This window comes from Phacochoerus africanus, chromosome 4 (assembly GCF_016906955.1).
Source record: "Phacochoerus africanus isolate WHEZ1 chromosome 4, ROS_Pafr_v1, whole genome shotgun sequence".
In the NCBI taxonomy this organism is placed as follows: Eukaryota; Metazoa; Chordata; class Mammalia; order Artiodactyla; family Suidae; genus Phacochoerus; species Phacochoerus africanus.
Genome location: NC_062547.1, coordinates 144,613,514 through 144,629,342, shown reverse-complemented (window position 1 = coordinate 144,629,342; position 15,829 = coordinate 144,613,514). Strand labels below are relative to the sequence as shown.

At 48.3% G+C, this 15,829-nt stretch overlaps 1 protein-coding gene across 5 annotated transcripts in view; it reads right to left on the bottom strand.

The window, feature by feature from the left end:
• Positions 1-15,829, bottom strand: part of ARHGAP26 (Rho GTPase activating protein 26) — a 459,207-nt gene that overhangs the window by 88,630 nt on the left and 354,748 nt on the right. For all 5 annotated transcript variants that reach the window (XM_047778926.1, XM_047778927.1, XM_047778929.1 and 2 more), the window contains exon 19: positions 5,097-5,232. In XM_047778926.1, coding sequence (XP_047634882.1) covers positions 5,097-5,232 — 136 coding nt within the window. The remainder of the gene's footprint in view (positions 1-5,096; positions 5,233-15,829) is intronic.

Here is a 15,829-nt window from a genome sequence, read left to right as displayed (position 1 = left end):
CTAGAACAATCCCACAAGTGGAAACCGGAAGACAGAATAATGACTGATTAATAGCGAAGCTCTGGATAAACAACAAGGTCCTACTGTATGGCACAGGGAACTACATTCGATGTCCTATGACAAACCACAATGGAAAAGAGTATGAAAAAAATGCGTGTATGTGTGTGTCTCTCTCTATATATATACAGACACAGCTGAATCATTTTGCTGTACAGCAGAAATTAACACACTGTAAATCAATTATACTTCAAAAAAAATAGTGTAACTCTGAGGTCAAAACACCTGGGTTCAAATCCGAAACTCTAGTGCTATGTGAACTGAGTACATTATTTGATATAACTTTTATTTTCCTCCAAGTATAAAACAGGAATTGTACCTGTGCCATTTAACTGTCAAGGTTAAGTGAGATGTTGCTGGGCACCGTGCTTGCAAGAACCCACTTGGCCCATCATGCCACGTGCATAAATGTATAGAAGCAGAATGTCACTTGCCCTGGGAAAATGTTTCCGGGTTCGATTCGGGAGCACGTCTTTTCGCAGCGCTCTCCTCAGTGCTACAGATGAGAGCTACCCTCTGCTGCTTAAGAGGGAGGCTCTTCCACACTCTCTCTGTGGCGCATCACAGACTATCTTTCTGTCCTTTGGGGAGACTGTGACTCTCCTTTCCTTTAGCGTCTTTCTCAAAATCCCCCCTCTTGGAAAACATCCCTTGACCAGCTCAGACAACTTGGATATCCAGTCCTCTCCTCACCAAAATATTCAGCGGTTCCCAAAGGATCTGCCTTTGTGGCTACGACGCCTTCTAAATCGTGCATCATTTCCCCATCCTTCCCTTTGCTCTTTTCCACAAGGTTTCACCTTCATTCCGAGCCCTTCTTCCACCACACACGTGCATGCTGCCTCGGAGCTGCTGGCAGTCCCCACCCGGCATGGAGCCTGAGAAGACGCCCAGCTCCTCATCCTGAGATGGGACCACAGTCATCGTAAGGTCAGCTTTACCTTGAAGGAAAAGGAAAGGCTTGTGGAGAGGATTCCGCTGCTACTCTCAGATTCCAGCGGGGGAGCCCGGGCACACAACTGGTCTACCCACACAGACGGACCACCTCCTTCGGGAAAATGACACTCATCTGTGGGCGTCAACTAAAACGCTAGAAACTTCCACGACAGCCCGAGGCCCAAAGTGTTGGCACAGGTTCACATCTCAGAGAAGAGAATGGGCTCCGCCTTCTGCACAGGGCAGGGGCGCTGCATCGAGGCGAGAGGAGAATGCGAGCCAGAGGACGTGCCCGACAGAGCTGCTCTGGGCGTTTCCACCCCGTTAAGCCTGTCCGCTGCGGGCTGCCGAGACGGCGGACCCAGGGACTATGTTCATGTGCAAGTACCCCTGTAGGAGAAAAGCCATAACTGAGCGCAAGAGAGAGCAGGCACACCGACCTAAGAGGAAACGGTAACATGAATGTGAAAATGTATATACGCATGGCTGGGTCACTTTGCTGTACAGCAGAAACTGGCAGCGCATTGTAAATCAACTATACGTTCTTAAAAAAACTAGCAGGAGTTCCCGTCATGGCTCAGTGGTTAACGAATCCAACTAGGAACCATGAGGTTTTGGGTTCGATCCCCGGCCTCGCTCAGCGAGTTAAAGGATCCGGCGTTACCGTGAGCTGTGGTGTAGGTTGCAGATGCGGCTCGGATCCTACATTGCTGTGGCTGTGGCGTAAGCCAGTGGCTACAGCTCCGATTAGACCCCTAGCCTGGGAACCTCCATATGCCGTGGGTGCAGCCCTGAAAACGACAAAAGACAAAAAAAGACCAAAAAAAACCCCAAAAAACCCATAATAAAAAAAGAGGAAATGAGGTTTTGAATAACCTCACATAAAGTCCAAGTGTAGAAGAGAGGTATACATAGGTGTACGTGTGTGCGTGCGTGCGTGTATATATGTGTGGGTGTGTTCACAGGTGCCATCCCTGTAACAAGGCATCTACTCTGGCCAAGAACCTGAGGAAAGGTAAGGTCGTGTCAAACCTGGAGAGTTGGGTCCCAGTGAACCCAGAGTGCACACATGACATTGACGGATGGTGGGCGTCCACAGTGATGTCCACAGCCAACTGATAACGTGTGAACCCGACTCCCGCTGAGCGGACCAAAGCATCCTGTTGGTGACGCATGTCAAGAGAAAGGTCAGAGTCAGCCAAGAATTCGGTGTGAGCCCTGTGGACTCCAAACTGTGGTACATATTCCCCGGGCGAGGCCACACGCAAGTCTCAGCTGGGTGTGAAGGAATTATCTTCACAGTTCCATGTTTATTTTAATGTATGTTAGAGAGTCAGAGAGTAAGACGACAAAATTCTTGTTTCAGAAATTTTAATCCGGAGGATGAGGCCATGCAAAGGAGGGAGTTGCTTTAAAACTGATTTAAAGCACTGCATGAGCAGGGCCTGAGTTCAGTGGTTGTGGCCCCAAGAGTGAATGAAGGCCTGTGGAAATGACGGCAGCTTGGAAGTACTGAGCTAGGTATGGAAAGAGGCCTTAATCTGAAAAAGAGCCTGGTATGGAAATACGTGATTTTTTTTTTTTTTTTTCCTTAACCTGCAGAGCCTCCATCAGAACTTTAATCCCGAGGGGTAAGCTCAGCACAATGCTGTGATACAGTAGGCCTCCACCTCTGTCCGTAGACCAGACAAAGGGGCGGGGCGGGCGTGTGAACACAGGGCAGACACTGTCGCTGGCACAGGGGTGAGGGGGGCCCTGCAACCTGAGAGGGGCGAGCGCTGGCAGGACCTTCCAGCTCCCGGCCAGTCCTCCTCGCAGCATCTGCTCACCCACCCCTCCTACAGCACTTTCCGGGCCAGCCTGGCTTTCACTCTGATTTCCCAGGAAAAGGGGGGTCTCCAGCATAAACTCTAAAAAGTCTATGCAGAGACACACCCTTATGTCCTTTGCAGCGAAGAAGATGCGTCTCCCTGAGACAGGCAGACACGCTAAGCAGCTCACAAAGAGCCAGGCCGTTTCCCGGGAGCGCGTCCTCATGCTCAGAGGGAGGAAACGGGGCTTCACTGCTCTCCAACCTTCTGTCTGCCGTGTGCAAAGGGACAGCGTGATCTGCAGCTGGGCACGTCTGCTTTCACACATCCTTAGCTTTCACTCGCTGCCTCGTGTGAGAAACTTAATCTCGGGCAAAGATCTAATTGATTTTCTCCGAATTGCCACCTTTTTTCTTGCACGCTCCCAGAACAGGTCCTACTGCTTCTGCTTCAATCTAACCACCACCTTGGCACTCTTCCAAGCTTAGAGGAATGTGCCAATACCGTCCTATCGGTCCTGACCCCATGCTGTGCTCCTGGTGGATGCGGGTGAGGCCAGGCCTGCGCTGAGTGTGGCCTGGTACAGACGGTGGTGAGAAGACCCCAGCCAGACTCTTAAGAGGAACACAAGCTATCGTTCGAAGGGAAGCCAATCCCAGTCCGAGGTCAAAGCCCTACAACTGAACATATCTGCTGACCTAGAAATTCTTCCAGGAACTTATCTTGAGGAAACGATTAGGAATGTGAATAGACTTTGCACTACGAAGATGATAACCGTGGCTTGACTCAGAAAAGCAGCACACCTGAAGCACCCCCAAACGGGGCTCTAAGGTGCAGCCCTATTAGTGGAGACGGCAACCTCGCTGAAAGCAGGGGTCCTCCCGGGACGGGCAGGATTTGCCTCCCCAAGTCGTGATGAGGAAGGCCATTGAAATACAAAGGGCTGAAAAAATATTTTCTGCAGCAGAGAGGAAGATGTCAGTGGAAAGATGGAGTTTCTCTCCTTTCCAAAGCAAAGTGGGTCATTTTTCTGATTTGTGCCTTTACTGTAACTCACACAGACTATTGCTCCTATTATATAACATAGAAGAAAAAGAGGATACCTACATAAAGGAAAATAAACGTGTATAATACATATATCACATCAAATATAAAACACATACATGATAATCACACGTCTGCACAGCCCCCAGCATTTACCGGGCACCACTTGAAATGCGTTCATTCTCACAACAAGCCTACGAGGGAGAGGCTGATTTTCCTGATTTTCAGAAGAGACGCCCGAGGCCCTGTGACAGTAGGCCACTTGGCCACGTCACCAGCCAGGGAGCAGCAGAGGCGGATTCCTGTCCGGCACCTGGCGCCCTGAGCTCCCTCCTGCCTGACACCTCCGGCCTCAGGGCCACCTGTTCAGTCGTCTACTCCGCTTACGCAATCGTGAGCTCTTTACAGACGAGGTCTCACTTTTATACTCCTTGGTATCTGCGTGGAGTGAAACAACAACTAATAATAACAGCAGCAGCTTTCGGCAGGTGGCCCTTGCCACACGCCAGCTGCAGAATCTCACCTGGCCCTCCTCCCTTCCCTCTGAGGAAGGTACTATGGCCCCCACTTCACAGACCGTGAACGGAGGCTGAGAGAAGGGGGGAGGCCTGCCGGCCAGCACAGGAGCCCAGGTCTGACGGCCTTTGGGCGGAGCTGGGGCCCCCCCTCTTCCCACCCTCCAGCACTGGCTCTCTCACTACAAGAGCTGAGGCAAGACCGGAGGTTTTAGGGCCCAGAAACCTGATTGCCGCAAAGAACTGAGAAATCCTGGAGATGAAAACTGTGACACAGTCGTGGTGCTCACCTCTGCTGTTTGGAACAAGGAGGGTCGTGCAGCGCCCTCCCGTTGGTCCATGGAGTAATGCCACACATTTATTAGGTGTCCCCTGCGCGCCATGCTCGGGAGAGGCAGAGGGGAAGGATGAGCAGGCAAAACGGGTCGGCGCAGAAGCCTCCTGCCATTGGGGGCTTGTGATTCGCACTCATCAGCGCTTCATCAGCCCAGAAAAGGAAGGGAGACTGATTCTATGGGAGCTGCTAACACAAGAGGTTCCAAGAGGCGAAGCCTGAGCGGATGGTGTGGCCGGAGGAAAAGAGGCCCGGCGCTTTGCCCACAGGGGATCTGGAAAGAGGATCCCGGGCTGCACAGCCCCCCTTTCATCTCAGCATCCCTGCTCCCCCACCTGCCGCGGTTACTCAGCCCAGAACCCGGAGGCCGCTATGCGGGCCCTGAACAGCGGGACTCACGTCTGTCTGTGGACTGCGTGGTGTGGAAGAGCGTCAGGGGCCTCTCGCTGCAGGACGGGGGCTTGGAGTCACCGCTCTTCTTCCGAGACAGGTGCAGGGTGTTCGCGAGGGGCGCGTCAGGCACGGTGTTGAAAATCTGCAAAGTTAAGTTTCATGAAAAGGTTACGCGTGACTCTGAGCTGGGAAGGAGGCCCAGGCCTGCAGCAGGATGACCGAAGAGCTGGGTGGTGCCTAAGAATTCGCGAGAAAAAGACCTAAAAAGATCCCCACCATTTGCTTAGGACTTGAGCTTAACATCTCTAGGACCTGGCATGAAACACTCTCCTCGGGAAGCGAGTCCCAGTTTTCGGGAAGCATCCATTTCCACCTCTCACCCCTTCTGCGATCGTTTCCAGGGCTCTTCTTTTCGTTGTTCTCTCTGGGGCCAACGGAAGCAGCCGGGCTAAATACAAGCCGCTGTCTGTGAAGGGGACTAAAGTTTTTTGACCAATCGGTCCAGAACCGATTCATCAAAACCACTTTACTTTTCCTCACTGGTTCCTTTTTCCAGTTCTTAACAACTGCATTACGACTTTCTGAAACATGCATTTAAATGACATCATACCAAAGAAGCCCAAGCCCAGGACAGGTCACCATTTCCTGGTCCTCAGCTGCTCCCCACCCCCACCACGGAGCATCCTTTCTTTTCTCTTTTTCGCTTTTTAGGGCCACACTCGAGGCATATGCAAGTTCCCAGGCTAGAGGTCGAATCAGAGCTGTAGCTGCTGGCCTACACCACAGCCATAGCAACATGGGATCCGAGCTGCTTCTTGTGACCTACACCATAGCTCACGGCAACGCCAGATCCTTCACCCACTGAGTGAGGCCAGGGATCAAACCTCAGGCCTCATGGATACCACTCGGATTTGCTCCTGCTGCACCACAACAGGAACTCCTGGAGCGGCCTTTCCAATTCAGCAACTTTGGGTTATCTTTGATGCTGAGCATACTTTTTCTTATGTGAAAAAGAGAACAAAGGTTTTTTTCCCCCAGCTATTGTTGATAGAAGTAACAAACATACTACAAACAGTTTGGAAAATGCAGAGAAGCATCAAGAGAAAAATAGAAGAACTCTCCCAATTCCACTATTTAGAGACAACCACCATTCTCATTTGAGTTTTATTTTCATATGAGGTTTTTTTCTTCTAAGCTTTCGTTGCTTTTAAAAAAAGAAGCCATGGTTAAAAAAAAAAAATGAGAAGGAAATGACAGATTAAAAATCAGGACAATGCTCCTCTTTTTTTCCTACAGATTCAAATACGATAGCATTATTACAATGACTACCACTTCCACGATGTCTACTGTGGAAAAGTCTGCACTATTCAACGTCGGCTCCCCAAGGACTGGGAGCCTATGTTTCCCATGGAGCTCCCTCTGTTCTGAGTGACCGTGAGCATCAGGTACTGTCCTCCCCATTTATAACAAAGGACTGAGGCAGAGAGGTTAAGCTGCCGTAATTACAGATGACAACATAGAAACCCATGTCCCAAGATTTTATAGATTCCTTTTTTAAGTGCATATAATACAACCACACCCATTCTTTAATCAAGAAAGATCTTTTGGGAGTTCCCATTGTGGCTCAGCAGGAACGAACCTGACTGGTGTCCACTAGGACGTAGGTTCAATCCCTGGCTCCGCTCAGTGGGTTAAGGACCCAGAGTTGCCGTGAGCTGTGGTATAGGTTGCAGATGTGGTTCAGATCTGCATTGCTGTGGCTGTGGCATAGGCCAGCAGCTGTAGCTCCATTTCGACCCCTAGCCTGGGAACTTCCATATGCTGCAGGTGCAGCCCTGAAAAAAAAAAAAAAAAAAAAGATCTTTTGAGACTCTCCTTTACACCAGGCATTCTGGGTACAGCAGTACTTGAGGCCAATACATTTCCTGTGGTTAGAGGGTTTGCATCTAGTGGCTATGATTTACTGAACATCTACCACATCAGGCACCAGGTCAAGTGTTTGGTATGAGTTATTTAATGTTAACACACATCCTCTCCATCACTGGAATTCTAGTCTTTATACAGTTTTGTACCCTATACGTTTCACCTAACATTGTATTCTAACATTTCCCCCTTCATGACAAAATCTTCAAACATGATTCTTTTTGGTTGTATAACAGAGTCCCTGCATGAAGATAGCAATATTTATTGGCCTGTCGTTTCCTACTCTTTGGAGCAAGCTTGCTTCTGGATTTTCTCCTTCCCAACAATCATGAGTGATGACAGGACAGTGGTGACACCCCCAATCCCTTCACCTATGGGTGGCCCTGGAAACATCAGAGTCTTTCTCACGGCTTTCTCTCCTTTGTGCCTGCATTTAAGAGCAGAACTCAAAAGCTGAGATATAGGAAGTAAAGTCATAAGAATGATAAGAATTTCAGCCAAAACAGCTGCTCTCCATGAGTTGGCAGGTCCCTGGGCTCCAAGGATGCCAGCCAGCTGGTTCAGTCAGTCTCGCTCCCAAACACAGCTGTCTGAAAACAGCATTATCATATTTTCCCTAAGGGATTGAATTTTCAACAAAATAAATTGAATCACTACATAGCTGAGTTCAATTGGGGCGAGGAGGTAAGGAGAGAAAGGGACTTAAATCAAAAACAACAAAAGCCTCCTGACTTCCAGGAGCTGCAACCCCTGAAAATAAGCCCCAGTGCTACTGAGGTCTCTAGGCTCCTTCTGAGTCTCTTCAAGCAAACGAAAAAGAAATCACGATTGTTGCTGAGCTCAAGGACCACAGCCTCTAAGAAGCTCTTCCCCCCTTTACTCTGGCCCCTGAACAATGCTGAGCCACGGCTGCTCCTAGGTGATTATCATTGGCACTTGCTCTTAGATGTGAGTGTTTGCACTGGGCTTGGCACTTTACATGACTCATCTCTAAGCCAAAGGTCAACCCAGCATAGCACACAGGATGACTGCTCCACAGGAGAGCTTTCCTGCGGCACACAGCTCAGGAGGGGGGCCAGGACAGAACCCTAGGGCTTCAGTTTCTAACATCCACAACTCTCCACCTCCGCAGCAGTTATTATGCATTCAGCTTATCTTCTCCAGCCAATCTACACTACAGAAGTCGGTGCCCCAGACCTACAAGTATGGTTTTTGGCAAATAATGATGTCTCTTAGCACTCTTCTGCCTCAAGTACAGCACGTCCAGTAATCCTAAGCTACAAACCATTTGAAAACGAATTCAGACTCAGTGACAGGCACCCAGCCCCTTATGTCTGGCCTCCCAATTTTGTTTCTCTTCTCCTAATGAGCTACTGAGAATGAGATCCTAGCCTAAGCACAATGGAACAAAGATAACGCCTATGCATTTTAATTTCAACTGCCACCAAAAATGTGAGCATTTCCTCTTTCCTAAAAACTGTAATAAGGTGCTGGAGAAACAAAGACAGTGAGTCGTGAGGAAGGATCGTGGATTTGGATAGAGGCGTGGAAAGTTGCTTCCAAAATAATGTTTATACAGTTTATACACAGGAGAACAAGAGGAGACACAGGAACACATGAGAACTGCATTCTGCTCATTGTCTGTTTTCTCTAAAAGGCAAGCTATCGGCTCATACAAGAGTCAGTTCTAGGAGATGGAGATTTTTGCCATAGGCCAGAGCTATGGCGCTGAAGGCCAGCTCTCTAGGTCTCAGTGTGAGCCAGGTCCAGGTTTTTTTTTTAAAGAATTCGCACAGGATCAAATGCACTAATGTGCAAGTTAGCCCACTGCATAATGTGGTGTGCCAGACATGAGCCTATCACCACTACGATAACACGTTTTTCCCAGGCACAGGTGCATCTCTGCAAATCAGATGAAGTCGGAGAGAAGATACAACCCTCCGTTAAGGAGTTTGGGGAACCACTTCCCAATTCCTTGTGCTCCTTTAACTCTGAAGCTTGAATACATGCAAGTGGTGGAAAGGCTGTTTACCGTCCGGCCGCCTTCTGAGCCAGGCCAAGAGTTAGGGCTCAAAGCGGGAGTTGGAATTCTCACGAGAATCAGAGAATTGTATTGGTTATTCCAATTCTATTTCGTTTGGAGGGAAGACTTCCAGAGAATCCCATGAAGTTTCCTTCATTCGGTTGAGAACAATCATTGTACAAACACTCTGCTGAATGATGGACGCATGAGCTCACATCACCTACGAGCAGTGGATTTATGAGGCTCGACCATGTGGCTGGAACAATCTACTCATTTCACAGAGACTTTCCAAATTAACACAAAAGCGGGGGGGTGGGGTGGGGTGGGGATTTACTCTGTGCCCCAAGTGCCCCGTTAATTCTGTTCAAACCTACAAATGAATTCTGACTTAGGAATGCTTTAGACATAAAAGTTATTAGGAAGGCTGTAAACCTTCTCGAAGCTACCTGGGAATAAGATTGTGAAATAAAAATATAATTCTGGACAACTCTCCCCCAGTTTCCCAAATTCAAGCTTCCTACAAGTGGAATTAGCAGACCTATAAATACCCAGCTACTGTTTCTCCTTAATCCGTGTGGCCAAGGGTTCGGGGGGCGGGGGGGAGGGGGGGGGCTTGGCCTCTGCAGTCACACAGAGCCGGGCCGAGTCCTGGTCCAGCTGCTTAATCAGTGGGCAGCACCCACAGCTCCACGGACCTCACCACCACACATGCTGGCATCACTACCACGTCACTGTAAAAAACAGAGGAAAGACATTTATAGGCATTTTATGGGTTGAAAGCAAATAGGCTTTGGAGCTACACACACTTGGGTTCAATGCAGGTCAAGAGGCTTATTAACTCCTCTGAGCCAGTTCCCTTTGTGTAAACGGCATCTGGTCTTGCAGGGATCCTGAAAAGCTAATAATGCATGTTAAATGCTGAGCACGGAGCCTGCAGAGAGCAGGCAGGAGGGAGAGGTGGTATAAAGGACGATACAAATGACCAAAAACTTTTGAGTGCTTATCATGCTGTTATTTACATGGATCATCTCAGGATTTTACTCGACTATTGTCCTTGTCATCCTGGAGGTGAGGACACTGAGACTCACGGAGAGTAACTGGCTTGTTCAAGGTCACGAGAGAGCCACAGTGGGACTGGGCCTCAGGACAGCTCGGCTGGACTGTCGAGGTCTTAACCACGTGTGGCCTTTACACCGACGATTCCTTTGAGAGACAGAGGGTAAAAGGCAAAGATCCTAAGTTCTGGAGTCTGGTGGATCTCATTTTAGTCCCTTGCTGGCTCTGGGACTTTGAGCAAGTTACACACCCCCTCTGACCTTTAGCTGCAGCATCTGCAAAAACTTCCAGGACTGAGGCGAGGCCGAATGCTGTCTAACACTCAGTCTTCAAAAAAGTATACGAAGGGAAACAATGGGAGACTCAACAATGAATTATTTGCAGTCAGGACATGAGGATTTAATTTTCTAAGTGCAAATTTAATTACGGCTCTGTGCAAAACATTGATCTCAACGGCTTACAGCAGGGCTAGAATTTGCTGTTCTCTTCTCCTTGCATCATCTACAAAATTCGCACTTCACCAGCTTCCCTCCGGTCCATCTTGACCCTGGGGACCACTGACGCTTGTGGACTTCTTAGCCATGTCACATACGCGTCTGCGAACCTTCCCCAAATCCCATCTGTAACATGCTCCTGCCATTTACGAGAACCCAGAGCCTCCCCACAATGTGTGTGGTGGACTCTTTATTATGTGCTGTGATTTTTATAGGAGGAAAATTAGGTCATGATGAAGAGTTCCTGGTCTTGAACTGCAAAGTAGCTCTGAGACAATAAATCAACGGCAGAGGCCTGGAATCACAAGGCAAAAGAGAGAGGCTTCTATACCAGAAGAGGCGAAGCATTTTCTAGAGACACAAGTGCACCAGGGTCTCAAGCCATCGAGGGTAATCACACGTATGGACTTGCTTCATCTGAGCAGTGTCTGCTTTGCAGGTGGAGGACGAGGCCTACGGAGCATGGCTCACACACTGCCCACTCCTTCTAGCAGCAGGCTACACACACAGCCTTTTCAGAGCCCGAGAAGCCATAAACCCAGCGCCTTTCTGCTGGAAAGCCAGGCAAATCTTAGCAGGCCTCATGTAATTGAACAGTTAAGAAGCCAAATTCAGAGGCTGCAGCCACAGGGAGGTTTTTTAAGGACAGTTGGACGTCTGATGTCCTGTTGATATCAGCATTTTGGCCCAGGGAAGAACCATTTGGAAAGTGGTTTGCAAAGTTTTATTAAAAGTCCTTCAAAAGGAACCAGTTCCATTTAGAAAGTGGCAGAATATATAGCTGGCCTGGGAAATCCATGGGATGCTGTGATTTTCCTTATCTCCAGAAAGATTCTATTTCCTGTTATCTTTGCTGGCGAGAGGAACAGATTCAAACATAACACAACTCCACCCTTATTTGAGAACCATTAAAGGAGCTTCACAGCTCAAACAATGATTGGTTTATCTGACGCTTTACTGAGGGAGAACATACGTGTTTGGATCCACAGCCTTATCACCCTAATGAAGAATAGTTTGCACTGCACTTGACCCTAAAAAAGAAAAGAGGCCTCTGACAGAAGGAGTCCAGCTGAGCACAGAAGTCAGTCCAGTTTATTTCTAAACCTAACACGGACAGGACCAAAAAGAGTATATTCATGGACCAATGCACGGAAAGGTCAACAAAACTGAAAACCTCGGGGAGTCAAGCGGCCCAGGCGTCATCGTCACCATCATCCATCACGCACGGCAACAGCCGCTTGAAAAACCAAGGCAGTGACACACAACTGCCCGGCACCTGTCAGTTGTCAGAAGCTGTCCAATCAATTGCATTCTACTAACTGATGTATTCTGTGTGTGTGTACAGGTCCCAGCACGGATGCGGTGGATTTCAAAGCCACCAACATTTTGGTAAAAGCAGATCAAGGCAGTGTGGTGGGGCCCACATCAGCTCAAATTAGATCATCTTGAGAGACACTACCATTTTAAAGGGAATGCAAGGTTGCTTAGGACTTGCTGCTTACCCTAGGTGTTAAGCAAGGACATCCACGGTGACATGCTCCTCACCTTGACATGTAAGGTTAAAAGTTAACAGGTGTTATGATCTTGCAATCCCACTTCTCGGCATGTATCCAGAGAAAACTCTAATTTGAAAAGATATAGTCACCTCAATGTTCACTGCAGCACTATTTACAATAGCCAAGACATGGAAGCAACCTAAATGTCCACTGACAGATGAATGAATGAAGATGACGTGGTACACACCTACAGTGGAATACTACTCAGCCATAAAAAAGAATGAAAAAATTCCATCTGCAGCAACATGGACGGACCTAGAGATTTTTTACTACGTGAAGTAACGGAGAAAGAGAAAGGCAAATGCTATCTGATTTCACGTACATGTGGAGTCTAAAATATGATACAAATGAACTTAGCTAAAATAGAAACAGACTCACCGACATAGAGAAGAGACATGTGATTGGCAAGGGGGAGGAAGAGTGGGGGAGGGATGGAGTGGGAGCGTGGGATCAGTAGATGCCAACTACTATAGACAGGATGGATGAACAACCAGGTCCTACTGAAGAGCAGAGGGACTGATATTCAATATCCTGTGATAAACCATAGTGGAAAAGAATACGAAAAAGAATGTCTATACAGGTGGGTAACCGAATCACTTCACTGCACAGCAGAGACTGACCACACTGTAAATCTACTATACTTCAGGAAATAAACTTCTGAAGAAGTTAACATAAAAGGGGCACTGACCTTTGGGCATCTGTAAGAATTAACTACTAAAAGAGCCACACTCCTCTCTCTTCCAAAGTAAACTGAGGGACTGCGACAAGAACCAGGACAAGGTATTTTGGGAAACATCCACAGGCATTAAAGGGACAATACTGATAAAAGCAGGGGGTGCGAGTGGCGTAGGGCACACGTGCGCACACCCATGTCCTGCTTCGTGTGCAGAAGCCTGGGAACACCGCAGCCCAGAGAAACACGGCGGACTCTGCCAGAACAAGGCGGTCCAATCCTATGGTTATATGCTGGAACTTAACTGGAAGATGTAAGACATACACATATCCTGGGATTTCATGTGTAACCCAAAGTATGAAAAGGTGGCAGTTTGTTTCTTTTCTTTCTTTCTTTCTTTTTTTTTTTTTTTAGGGCCATGTGCAACAGACAGAAGTTCCCAGGCTAGGGGTCGAAGCTGTAGCTGCCGGTCTACGCCACAGTCACAGCAATGCGGGATCTGAGCCATGTCTGCCTACACCACAGCTCAAAGCAATGCCGGATCCTTAACCCACTGAGCGAGGCCAGGGATCGAACCCCCATCCTCATGGATACTAGTTGGGTTCATTACTGCTGAGCCACAATGAAACTCTGGCAGTTTGTTTCTTGACAGGGTTGTTCTTTCTAGACATCTGTATTTTGCAAAGTCATTGGCAAATTAACCTTTAGATAAAAAGAAATGCAGAATTTCTAGGCTTTGGAGTATCTTGGACCATGACAGCGTTCAATATTTTGAAATCTTCACTAGAAGCATACAAATATTAATAACTTCCACTATAACCCATGGAAGGTTACACACTAGAACCGAGCAGTATTGGCCTGCTTGATGTTTTGGGCCTCGGGATGACAAGTTGTGAGCTGAGGAAAGGTTCTGTGATCACAGAAGCGGCAACTGAAAATAATTATCCCCTTAAAACAAGCGCGGAAAGAGCCAACATCTTTGGCCGCTGAACTTTCAACTCTGATGTGACAACAGATTAAAAAAGAGCCAGACTCTTACGTCTGTTCTTTAGCTCTCTTATAATCCGAGCGGAGTCCACGGTGTGGAGCTGCTGATGGGAAATGATGCCAGGAGCAAGTATTCCCCCTTCAGGAAGTCCAGCAAGAAGGACCACATAAAAGCCTCAGGACCTTACTCGACCCCATAATAAGGAAAGGCTTCCGAACCAAGGTTATGGTCTCGGAGTAAGACCTTCCAAACACAGAGCCACACGTTCACGACAGCATGGTCAGTCCTCTGGTTGTGTTACTTACGTCATGAGTGATTTTTGATATCAGCAACCAGAGTACAATCTGGTGTGGCTTCCAGGGGTGTCTTTCTCAAACGCTGATATGACAACATCACCCCTCCTACACGGAACCCCCAGCGCTCCCAGTTTTCAGGAGTAAAGGCCGACCTTGCCCACAGCTTTCAGGACCCTTGCCAAGGGGGCAAAATCCATGCGTCTGGCATCACCGCCAACCACGTGCGGACATCAAACCCCACGTTCTTTCTCAACCAACCACGTCACTTCAACACACACGAGGGGAGTGATGCCGACCAACTGATGAACGTTCCTCTGGAAGGCGGACCCTCCTGTCTCTACTCGCGCTCTGCCTAGAGAGCCTCTATTGACCCGTCACAGCCCAACGCAAGCTGAGTTAAATGATTTCTCCTCAGGGTATTCGTCTTACAGGAGGTCACTCAGCACCCTGTATTATGGTTAGTTGTATCCTGAGAAAACGGGAGGGCCTGGGACTGAAAGGTCCTGTCTTATTTATCTGAGGTCAACAGTAGATGCTCAACAAATGCCAGAGATGAACAAGAATGCTGACAGCCTGCGCTGGGAAAGCAGTCCTACGTCCAACCCTGGTTCCTCTTCTCACAAGCTGTTTCTTAAACTCTTTGGACTTTGAAATTCAAACATGTAAAAGAGAGCTAAAAATGCCGACCTTGTAGTAGTGCTGCAAAAATTAAGTAACATGACAAATATCAAGTGGCTTCAGCACAATACCTTGGGGACAATAAGCGATAAGAAAAGGTTAGCTGTTACTGGAGTTCCCGTCGCAGCGCAGCAGAAACGCATCCGACTAGGAACCATGAGGTTGCGGGTTTGATCCCTGGCCTCACTGAGTGGGTTAAGTTGCCCTGAGCTGTGGTGTAGGTCACAGACGTGGCTCAGATTCAGCGTTGCTGTGGCAGCTGTAGCTCCTATTCCGCTCCTAGCCTGGGAACCTCCATGTGCCATGAGTGCGGCCCTAAAAAAACAAAACCAAAAAACAAACCAAGAAGTTAGCTATGGCTATTATTATTCTTACTGCTAGATTATTTACATTAAAGAGCCGTGACCACCAAGTGAGTAGATAAACCAGTATGTATTACCAACACAGAAGGAGAAACATTAATTACCATGGGCCCCACACAGAATTCCCATTTTTCTGGTGTTTTCCTCTCTTCCTTCACTTTGGGGTACCTATTTTGTACCGGTTGTTCACACACTGCTCTTCTCCCCAGGGCTGTGCAGGAGGAGAAGGAGCAAGTCTCCGGAGCCCCGCAGCCGGGCAATAAGCACGTGGTTAGAGACGACCTCTGGCCAAACTGAGCATCTGTGACAAATAATAGCAACAGGTGGACTCTCTGTGACAAGACGTGCTCAGCAGGTGTTTCTAGACCAACAGGTGCTGTCCTGAGGGTGTGCAAATGTGCCAGGGACCACAGAGAGGAGTCGGTTTTCATCGGTAGGTAACCCCTTGTTTGCAGGTCTCGTGTTAATCCTCGGTAGACAGGAGGGCAGGGAGGCGGGGAAGGAGGAGGAAGCTGCGGGGTGGTGGGAGGAGAGGAAGAGCCCACCCGCTTTAGCCAGTGAAACCATGGAAGCCCTTCTCCTTCTCCTGAAAAAAACATGTCCCATACGTGAAAAGAAACTGCATTTTCTAGACAGCAGACCACACTCTCTCTCTTTGACGTGTCCACTTGAAAGACGATGACGTGTCTC